Below are 10,327 nucleotides of genomic sequence, written 5' to 3'. Positions count from 1 at the left end.
CCAGGCCCGACGCTCTGGGCGCGCCCGGAACCCCAGGCTCGCGGCGCCAGTTTCCGACCGGCGGAGGCGCTCAGCGGCCCGATCCCACGGAAGCGTGCTCGGAGGGCCGGGACCCGGCCGGACCGGAGATGGCGCCGCCAGCGGGCGGGGCGGCGGCGGCCTCGGACTTGGGCTCGGCCGCAGTGCTCTTGGCTGTGCACGCCGCGGTGAGGCCGCTGGGCGCCGGGCTAGACACCGAAGCACAGCTGCGGAGGCTGCAGCTGAGCGCGGACCCTGAGCGGCCTGGGCGCTTCCGGCTGGAGCTGCTGGGCGCGGGACCCGGGGCGGTGAGTGGGGGCGGAGGGCGCGCGGTCAGTCCTCTTGGCCCGGGCAGGGCATGGAGCCCAAAGCCAGGCCCCTCCGCTTGCCACCTGAGTGCCCTTAAGCAGTTATGTTTCTTTGCTTCTGTTTTCTCGTCCGTGAAATGGGGGTGATGCTGGGACCTACTTGGACCTACTTTACAGGACTATTGTGAGGATTTGGTGATAGGCGTACAGGGCTTAGGACCGTGTAAATGGCCTATAAATGTTACCTTGTATTTTTTTGCTCATCGTGCGATGTAGGGCGGGGGGACGCCCTGAGCCTGGACTCTCCCTCTTCTCAGGTTAATTTGGAGTGGCCCCTGGAGTCAGTCTCCTACACCATCCGAGGCCCCACCCAGCACGAGCTACAACCTCCACCAGGAGGGCCTGGAACCCTCAGCCTGCACTTCCTCAACCCTCAGGAAGCTCAGCGGTGGGCAGTCCTAGTCCGAGGTGCCACCGTGGAAGGACAGAATGGTCAGTGCCCTGTAATGGATACTCATTTGGAATAGTCTTGGCCCCCCAGTCCTGGTTGGGGAAGTTGGATCCACCTTCCCCACTGCTAGATGTCTGGGAAGGCTCCCAGGAGGGAGTAGGTGGAGTCTGGAGTAGCTTGGAGTACTTGGAGTGGCTCCTGGAGTCAGTCTCCTACACCATCCGAGGCCCTAGCCAGCACAAGTTGCAGCCTCCACCAGGAAGCCCTGGAACCTCAGCCTGCACTTCCTTAACCCTCAGGAAGCATGAGAGGCAAGCATGAAGAGGCAGAGCAGGCAGGGTCAGGACCCGTGTGAGAAGACATCATCCCAAGAGCAGCAGGAGAGTGACAGGAATGGGAGAGTGACAGACTCAGATACCTTCTGCAGTGGCAAGGGTTGGTGCAGATAGGGTTGGGGAGAAGAGTCTTTCCGGAGATGCTTAGAAGATGGTATTAGTGGCTGGGTGGGTGGCTCACGCCTGTAATCCCAGCACTTTGGGAGGCCAAGGTGGGTGGATCACCTGAGGTGAGGAGTTCGAGACCAGCCTGGTCAACATGGCGAAACCGTCTCTACTAAAAATACAAAAATTAGCCAGGCATGGTGGTGTGTGCCTGTAGTCCCAGCTACTTGGGGAGGCTGAGGCAGGAGAATCACTTGAACCCGGAGGTAGAGGTTGCAGTGAGCCGAGATCTCGCCACTGCACTCCAGCCTTGGTGACAGAGCAAGACCTCCATCTCAAAAAAAAAAAAAAAAAAAAAAAAAGATGGAATTAGCTGAGTTTTATGGCTGCTTGGGAGGATTTTTGCAGACAAAGCCTCCCTCTATCACCCAGACTGGAGTGCAGTAGTGTGATCCTAACTCACTGCAGCCTTGAACTCCTGGGCTAAGGTGATCCTCCTGCTTCAGCCTAGGGAGCTGAGGTTATGGGCGTGAGCCACTGCCCCTGGCTCACATGGCTGCTTAAATGGAAGAGTTAGAAGAGTTAGCAGTTGAGACTGAGAAACATGAAGGACTAGGTAGTATGGGGCTCCCAGATAGAGGGCAGCCCACAAACGAGATAAGCAGAGCTGCCAGAGGGCTAGGAAGACAGCCAGACAGTGATGTAAGAGAGGCTCAAGCAACTCAGTGTTTATAAAAGGAGCTAGGCTCGCTTTAGTCAGTCATTCACCAAGCATATGTGTTCAGCAGCTGCTCTGTCCCAGGTACTCCTTTGGCATGAACAAAACCCCCAATCCTCATCCTACTGGAGCTTGCATTTTTAGAGGGGGGGAGGCAGACATATAAAATAAGCACAGGGCTGGGCAATTAGCTGAGTGGGCCGGGCACGGTGGCTCACACCTGTAATCACAGCACTTTGGGAGGCCGATACGGGTGGATCATGAGGTCAGGAGATCGAGACCACCCGACTCTACTAAAAAAAAAAAAAAAACCCGGCTGGTGGGCGGGGACACAGAGGGTGGAGCAGGAGAAGGCTGAACCGGAGGCGGATAAAATTAGCTGAGTGTAGTGGTGTCTGCCTGTAATCCCAGCTATTTGGGAGGTTGAGATGGGAGGCTCACTTGAGCCCAGGGGTTCTAGGCTGCAGTGAGCTGTGATCGTGCCACTGCATTCCAGCCTGGGTGACAGCGAGATCCTGTCTCCAAAAAAAAAACAAAAACAAAAACAATAAAATTACTGTAGAGTTTTTAAAAAAAGAAAGTCTGTTAGATGGTGTGGAAATGAGAATGGTGGAGCTGGGAGGATTGCTGTTTAAAACGGTAGCCTGGGCCAGGCGCAGTGGCTCACGCCTGTTAATCCCAGCACTTTGGGAAGCCGAGGCAGGCAGATCACCTGAGGTCGGGAGTTCAAGACCAGTCTGACCAACATGGAGAAATCCTGTCTCTACTAAAAGTAGAAAAATTAGCCAGGCGTGGTGGTGCATGCCTGTAATCCCAGCTACTCAGGAGGCTGAGGCAAGAGAATCACCTGAACCCAGGAGGTTGCGGTGAGCCGAGATCACACCATTGCACTCCAGCCTTGGCAACGAGTGAAACTCCATCTCAAAAAAAAAACCAAAACAACAGCAAAAAAAACCCAAAAAAACTGGTGTCAGGGAAGGCCTCATTGAGGCGACACCGGAGTGAAATTTGAAGGTCATGGCATGAACCATGTGACCAAGGAAGCAGAAAACAAAAAAAAACCCTGAGGTGAGCATGTTCAAGTGATCCTTGAGGTTCAGTGGGGGCCGGGGCCGGGCCAGGGCCAGTGCTGGGTGCATGGAAGGCCCTGCTTATCCTAGTAGGGAGACAGTATGAATACAGTGGGCCTGAGGTCATCACAGGAGCTGTGTTAGCACTGGGTGGGGACCCCCCATTGCAGTGGGCTGGGCCTCACACGGTGGGGTAAGGGGAGTCAGCAGGGTGCCCAGCTCTGAAGACGCCCAGGGCAGTGGCTTGTCTGGAGTGCTGCCAGCCCAAGTGTGGGTCAGGGAGCCCGGAGAGGGGAGGTCCCCAAGGGCTCCAAGAGGCCACCCTGACTGCAGGGCCACTGAGGGCCTGCTTTGGTTCTGCTGTGAGGCATCCCTGGCTGGCAGAAAGGGCCAAGAGAGGTGGCCTAGCCAGGCACAAAAGGGTTTGAAAGGGCTCTAATTCCCAAAGACGAACTAAATGCAGCTCCAGCAGTAACAGAAGTCTGGCAGGGGCCTCTGAGGGGCTTGCCAGAGCCAAGGCTGGGAGAAGGTGTGGCTTGAAGTGTGGCCTGAGGCAGGGCCCTGGCATGGGTTGAGGTGAGGGAGAAGGCAAAGGTCCTGGAAAACCAAGGGCCCAGAGGCCAGAGGCCACAGCACAGCACACCCATATCTTACCTTTAGGCAGCAGCAGCAACTCACCACCAGCCCTGGGCCCAGAAGCATGCCCTGTCTCCCTGCCCAGTCGCCCGGAAGCCCCCACACTCAAGGCCCCTCAACCTGAGGCAGATCTTCCTAGGAACTCTGGAAACTTGATGGAGAGAGGTACAGGTGTGGGGGTGGGGGGGTTAGGGGGTTGAGGGAATAGCAGACATCCCCAGCGGTGACAGCTGTCCTTTCCTTGCCCTGCAGAAGAGCTGGCAGGGAGCCTGGCCCGGGCTATTGCAGGTGGAGATGAGAAGGGGGCAGCCCAAGCGGCAGCCATCCTGGCCCAGCATCGTGTGGCCCTCAGCGTTCAGCTTCAGGAGGCCTGCTTCCCACCTGGCCCCATCAGGTGAGGCCTGGGGCTTCTTCTTCACCCTGTCCTCGTGACCCTCCCAGGTCCTCCATCCATCCCTCAACACACATTCTGGCACAGGCTGCAGGTCACACTTGAAGACGCTGCCTCTGCCGCATCCACCGCATCCTCTGCACACGTTGTCCTGCAGGTCCACCCCCACTGCACTGTTGCGGCTCTCCAGGAGCAGGTGGGCACAGGGTCTAGGGAGCCCTGCGAGGGGCAGGGGAGCCTAGGTGACATCACCTGCCCTGATGCTCTGGCTGCAGGTGTTCTCAGAGCTCGGTTTCCCGCCAGCCGTGCAACGCTGGGTCATCGGACGGTGCCTGTGTGTGCCTGAGCGCAGCCTTGCCTCCTACGGGGTTCAGCAGGATGGGGACCCTGCTTTCCTCTACTTGCTGTCAGCTCCTCGAGAAGCCCCAGGTCAGTCCTCAATGGGGGTGGGGTGTGGGAGGTGGGGTACAGCCCCACAGTCCTGAGCTCCACCCCCTCAGCCACAGGACCTAGCCCTCAGCGCCCCCAGAAGATGGACGGGGAACTTGGACGCTTGTTTCCCTCATCACTGGGGCTACCCCCAGGCCCCCAGCCAGCTGCCTCCAGCCTGCCCAGTTCTCTCCAGGTAGGCACAGGACTGGGCAGGGAAGGCCAGGACAGCCATGGGCATTGGAAAGAGCAGGGAAGCAACAACCGTCTCTTCCCCTAGCCCAGCTGGCCCTGTCCTTCCTGCACCTTCATCAATGCCCCAAGCCGCCCTGGCTGTGAGATGTGTAGCACCCAGAGGCCCTGCACTTGGGACCCCCTTGCTGCAGCTTCCACCTAGCAGCCACCAGAGGTACCAGACGTGGCACAAGCAGGGGAGGTGGGGGGCAGGGCAGAATCCACAGGAATGACCCAGCTTCTCCCCGACAGGATACAAGGGGAGAGTGGCCCTTCCCTCACAGGTCCGACATCTCCAGGCCCCCGCTGAACACAGGGGACCTCTACTGACTGCTTGCTGGGACAGAGTCACCAGGGTTAGGGGGAAGGGCCACAAACTGAAACTATTAAAGACACTTAAGAGCCAGCAAGTGTCCCTTTCATGGTATCTCTGCAGGCCTGCCCCAACCTAGCCAGCGATACAGGGAGATAGGCCCTCATCAGCAGGTGGGGCTCCCCCAGCCAGACCCCGGTGGTACTGAAGAGTGGACCCAGACCCTGAGCCTGATGGTCAGGAAAGCATGGCATGGGGATCTCTTCCCAGACCCCAGAGGCCTACAGAGCCCCCCACCCAGCTGCTCACCACTGGGCTGAGGCCGCTGGGGTGTGCCACATACTGAGCTGCAGCCCCCATCGCTGACCTTGTCTCCTACTGTCCACCCTGGTCCCCCAGGCCTGCGCCTCTCCTGCCTGCAGCCCTATTGGCATCACCTTTCTCCCATTCAGCTCTTGCCTTCCCTGGACTCTAGCCAGCACTCCCCTCAGCTCTTGCAGCCAGGACACCAGCAGTGAAAATGGGTGTTTTCCTTCCCTTCGTAGGGACGAGGGAAGCTCAGGAGCTGAGTCCTGCACCAGGTCACTAGGCCAGTGCTGGGTCATGTCTCTGTGACCCTCCTAGATAACATCCACTGTCTCCCTCCCTCAGCAGCATGCTCCTGTGGGAACCCAGCCACTGCCAGCTTCTGGCCAGGACCCACCACCCAGCTGCCCTGTGGACTGCCACTCCATGACACACTTCCTGCCTGTCTACTTGACTCCTTCACCTGGCTGGGAGCCATCCCCATCCTCTCAACCCAGCCCAGCAATAGCCCCTGCCCTAGACCAGGCCTTTCCCTTGTTAAAATGCTGCCGAGATTCCCTCCTGCCATCAGAATGGGGGCCAAGTGGTTCAACACCTTAACACTTGGCTGTTCATTCCAACAGGTCCCTGGGCCACATCCTGCCTGGCCAGGCCCTTTTCAGCTCTGTGCTCAGGCACACCCCACCCCACCAAATGCTGCCACTTCCTCTAACATGCAGTTCTCTGCTTTCTGTCCCACACCCACTGTCTGGACTCCCAGCTACCAGTTAGTGCAGGGCATTGCTGGCCACACTGCATGGGACATCCTGGGAGCCTTGTGAAGGCAAGAGTATTGGTATCAGAGTCCCTTGCAAACCTGCACTCCTTCCATATAATAGCTCAAATATGTACATTGAGAAACTTAATTTATTCCCATGATGGGGGCTGAAGGAGGGCCCAGAGCTAGAGCCTGGTCTCCTGCTCCTGCCCCCTTGCCTCTTTTTCCAGATGAAGAGGGGCTTAGCCAGCTGAGGCCTGAACAGGCCTGGGATGGCTCTTGGGCCTGAGGGCCTGTTGTGGCAGGATGGCAAGCAGAACTGGACAGGGTCACTTGGGCGGCCGATATGCCAGCTTCCGACTCTTCAGGACTGACCACTTGTGCCGCTTAATGGTGTAGACCAGGGGCACCAGCAGAGTCATCATCATCAACATCTGCAGACAAGGAAGGCTCAGAGAAGGGAGTGGGGAGGAGCCCTACCCAGCTCCCAGCCCTTCTCTGATACCCACCATGGCCTTCTCCCAACCCTTTTACCTTGAGCCCCATGCGTTTTCGATGGTCGTGCTCTGGCTCAGATGCCCAGCGCAGGAAGGTGCACACATCCTTGGCTATCTGGGACATGGTAGCTGGGGTGCCTGGCCAAGGACAAGCAGTGAGGGCTATTCTCAGGCTCATGTCCAAACTGGGATAATGCACCCCCTCTGTGGAGCAGACGCTGCCCCCTACCCAAGGCATCAAAGGGACAGTACCCTCCACTGGACATACGCAAGACTGAAGGAGCCCAAAAGCCTCCTGAGACATGAACATAAGATGCCCCAGACAAGAAGTGGGCAGGACCTCCTGGACGCAGGAAAGCAGGGAAAGCATCCCTGGGGGTAGTGGAGAAGTATTCCACATGCCCACTGCCAAACTGGAGGCCTCTTACCATCGTCAAACTCCAGGACATCTGTGTAGATGGGAGGGGCCATGGCAATGGCCTGGCCAGGAAAGTAGGGGTTGAAGTGGAGGCCTTCCCGCAGTGACACCCCGGTGGGTGGCTCGCAGTAGCCCGTGAGCAGGGAGAAGATGTAGTCCTCACCACCATGCCTAGGACCAGATCCATGGCTCCTTAGTTCCAAGCACAAGTCAGCCCTTCCCCCACCTCTCCGGCACCACCCCATGGGCAGCCCGTGTACCTAGCTCGCACGATATAGCTGAGGTCAGGAGGCAATGCTCCGTTGTTGGCAGCTCGAGCAGCCTCACTGTTGGGGTATGGTTTTGGGAAATAGTCGAACAGCTTCCCTGGCCGCATGAACATCTCCCCATCTTCATTGGGGCCGTCTTGAACCTCCACCTGCCACGGAGAGCCTCATCACAACCCTGCCATCTCAACAGTGGGAGCCCTGAGCCCTGGGTCCCAGGCATTCCCAGACCCCACACCTCCGCAGCCAGCTCCTTAGCTTCGTCTTCCGTGTAGCACACGCCCACCAGGTGGCGGTAAGCCACGAAGTCCATGCTGTGGCAGGAAGCGCACACCTGCTTATATACCTGGAAACCCCTCCGGATGCTGGAGGGAGGGAAAGGGTTAGGAACGCTGAAGATTGCACCTCACCAGCTCCACCCAGAACCTCCCCCTGCCAGCCAGCCAGCCAGCTGCACACCTGGTGTGGTCCAAGGAAGAGATGAGGCCACGGTGAGACCACGGATAGCTGGGGGGGTGCAGCTCCAGGTCACTAGCACTCACAGCCGAATGCAGAGCCACGGCCAGCCCCGCACCCCCTGCCGCCAGCATGCCCAGCGCTGACAGCATCACTTTCCGGCCTCGGGAAAGGCCAGACTTCGACGACAAGGCCACTGCCTGCAAGATCTCCGCTCAGCGCCTGCCAGGACACCACCCAGCCCTACCTGGGGATCTGACTCTCAGCGCCCACCTCTCCACCCAGCAATGGCCTCCTCCTGCAGGGCACCAGACGCACACCCTGTCCCACTACCCACCCCATCCCTCTCCGCCGCTGACCCCTAGACCGTGATTCGCTCTCAGGAGAGGGTGTTCCTGGATCCTGAGCCGGGGATCAGACCGAAGTGACCAAGGGTGCTGGGACAGGCCAAGGTCACAAGCAGCTGGCCGAGGTCAGGCTGGGGTCACTTCAGGACGCGGGCCCAGTTTGGACAGCCAGCCGCAAGAGCCGTCCGGGGCGCGCCATCCGGGAAAGCCCCGGCCCGGCCACGGCAGCTAGCCCGTCCCGCCGACCCCCACGCTCGGGACGGGCGCCCTGCCGTTCGGAGAGGTGGGCGCCCAGCCCTGATCCCACACGCTCAAGGTCGGCAGGCAGTGGGGACCGGCGGCGCTGGGTGGCCGGGACCGCTTCCGCGCTGCCCCGGCCCACGCCCGTAGCCTCCCCGCCGTGACCTTCACGGAGATGCGGGGCCGCGCGGAGGCCGGGGCCCGGCCCAGCGCTCACCTGAGGTGTCCGTAGCGGGAGCTGCCCGGGCCGCGCGCTGCACAGCAGACCCCGGGCACGCGCGCCGGGGAGCCCTGCGCCCCGCGGGCCCAACACTACCCCGCGAAGCGAAGCTGCAGCTGCCGCCATTTTGGCCTCCTCCGCGCGGCCGCCACTCCCGTCGGCCCGTGGGGCGCCACGAGAGTCAAAACCTCGCGACAGCCGGGGAGTGCAAGGCGGGGCCGGGCGTGGGGGCGGGGCCTGTCGGGTGGGCGGGAACGAAGCGAGTGGGCCCGGGTCGCGTCAGTCAGGGGCCGGGGCACCGCCTGCCTCCCCGCGTTCTTCGGGTTGTCGTGGAAACTGGCGGTGGGGCGGGGCCCCGTCGCGTCTCTCTGTTGCCGTGACAGCGCCCCGCCCCGCCCGGCGTTTCCCACGCCGCCTGTGAGACCCCGACGCTCCTTTTCTCCACGTTCTCAGGCTGTGCGATGGCCGGGTGGAGGCTGCCCCTGAAGGTTGAGGACCTCCAGAGAAAGGGCGGCTTGTAGGGCAGCCTGGCAGAAGGCGCGGGCGGGGGTCTCGGCCGCAGGCAGCGCCTGACAGCGGGAGGCTGGGCCCCCGGGCTGAGCACCCTGTTCTTCATTCCCTTGACTCCTCATGACCCGACGCGCGGCGCGCGCCTTGGGTCCTAGCGCTTTGGGAAGCTGAGGCGGGAGGATCGCTTGAGCCCTGGAGGTGGAGACTGCAGTGAGCCGAGATCGCCACTGCACTCCAGCCTGGGCGATATCAAGCGAGACCTTGTGTCAAAAAAGTAAGTAAATGTGATCTTGTTATATGGGAATATTTTTATTATAAAATATTTAAAAAGTAAGCAAAGGCCGGGCGCGGTGGCTCACGCCTGTAATCCCAGCACTTTTGGGGGGTGGGGCGGGCAGATCACGAGGTCAAGAGATGGAGACCATCCTGGTCAACATGGTGAAACCCTGTCTCTACTGAAAATACAAAAATTAGCCAGGCGTGGTGGCACGTGCCTGTAGTCCCAGCTACTCTGGGAGGCTGAGGCAGGAGAATCGCTTGAACTCGGGAGGCGGAGGTTGCAGTGAGTAGAGATCGTGCCACTGCACTCCAGCCTGGATGACAGAGGGAGACTCCATCTCAAAAAAAAATACATAAAAAAATAAAATTTAAAAACTAGGCTGGGTGTGGTGGCTCACGCCTGTAATCCCAGCACTTTGAGAGGCCGTGGTGGGCAAATCACCTGAGGTCGTGAGTTTGAGACCAGCCTGACCAACATGGAGAAACCCTGTGTTATATGTAAACAGAATAGAAACAGAATGCTTGTTCCCTGGTACCATAAGGAAAGATCAGCATTCAGACAAAAAGTTCTCTCAGCAAGGCAATTTTACTTTCTGCAGAAAGGGTGCTCCTCACGGATGGAAAAATGGTGAGAACACACCTGAATAAAGGAAGGAAGCTATTTTTATCCCCTATGCAGCTTGTCCCTGCTGCTGTGTCCTGTCTCCATTGGCTAGAGCCAGACTGCACAATCTAAAGTAAAACTCGACTGGCTAATAATTTAAAACTTTTCTAAATAGATAAAGGCAAGGGAGTACAGAGGAAAAGAGGAGGTTGCTTATGCCAAATAGGGAAGGGGCATAGGCTGTGAGCTGGAACGTGCCTGTGAGCACATCCAGCACAAATATTTTGGTTAAGGTACAAGGACATAGAATGTACTACCTGCCTGTGAGCATGTTTAACAGTTACATAGGATAGAGCTTAAAGAATTATTAGCAAAACCAAACACTGCATGTTCTCACTCACAGGTGGGAATTGAACAAT

At 58.8% G+C, this 10,327-nt stretch overlaps 2 protein-coding genes across 5 annotated transcripts; one reads left to right on the top strand and one right to left on the bottom strand.

Moving 5' to 3' along the window:
- Positions 1–5: 5 nt before the first annotated feature.
- On the top strand, positions 6–6,156 carry SHARPIN (SHANK associated RH domain interactor). Of its 3 annotated transcripts, none has more exons than XM_032760746.2 (9): positions 6–326; positions 644–818; positions 3,666–3,806; positions 3,894–4,035; positions 4,120–4,228; positions 4,308–4,461; positions 4,533–4,657; positions 4,742–4,870; positions 5,660–6,156. In XM_032760746.2, the coding sequence occupies exons 1-8, from the start codon at positions 129–131 to the stop codon at positions 4,856–4,858; spliced, it is 1,161 nt and encodes a 386-aa protein (XP_032616637.1). In that variant the 5' UTR covers positions 6–128; the 3' UTR covers positions 4,859–4,870; positions 5,660–6,156. The 3 variants fall into 3 exon arrangements, with proteins under 3 accessions (XP_032616637.1, XP_032616639.1, XP_032616636.1); XM_032760748.2 differs by lacking the exon at positions 5,660–6,156 and adding an exon at positions 4,948–5,106 and having other exon boundaries at positions 4,539–4,657; XM_032760745.2 differs by lacking the exon at positions 5,660–6,156 and adding an exon at positions 4,948–5,106.
- A 46-nt stretch (positions 6,157–6,202) lies between these two features.
- LOC116813689 (cytochrome c1, heme protein, mitochondrial) lies at positions 6,203–8,940 on the bottom strand. Of its 2 annotated transcripts, none has more exons than XM_032760750.2 (7): positions 8,513–8,940; positions 7,712–7,908; positions 7,491–7,617; positions 7,247–7,404; positions 6,997–7,157; positions 6,606–6,706; positions 6,203–6,505 (listed from the first exon to the last, which is right to left on the bottom strand). In XM_032760750.2, the coding sequence occupies exons 1-7, from the start codon at positions 8,639–8,641 to the stop codon at positions 6,401–6,403; spliced, it is 978 nt and encodes a 325-aa protein (XP_032616641.1). In that variant the 5' UTR covers positions 8,642–8,940; the 3' UTR covers positions 6,203–6,400. The 2 variants fall into 2 exon arrangements, with proteins under 2 accessions (XP_032616641.1, XP_032616642.1); XM_032760751.2 differs by lacking the exon at positions 8,513–8,940 and adding an exon at positions 8,068–8,464.
- Positions 8,941–10,327: the final 1,387 nt, after the last annotated feature.

Source organism: Hylobates moloch, unplaced genomic scaffold (assembly GCF_009828535.3).
Source record: "Hylobates moloch isolate HMO894 unplaced genomic scaffold, HMol_V3 SCAFFOLD_9, whole genome shotgun sequence".
Lineage (NCBI taxonomy): Eukaryota > Metazoa > Chordata > Mammalia > Primates > Hylobatidae > Hylobates > Hylobates moloch.
Note: the sequence above shows the minus strand (reverse complement) of the source record. Positions and strands in the feature narration are given on the sequence as shown.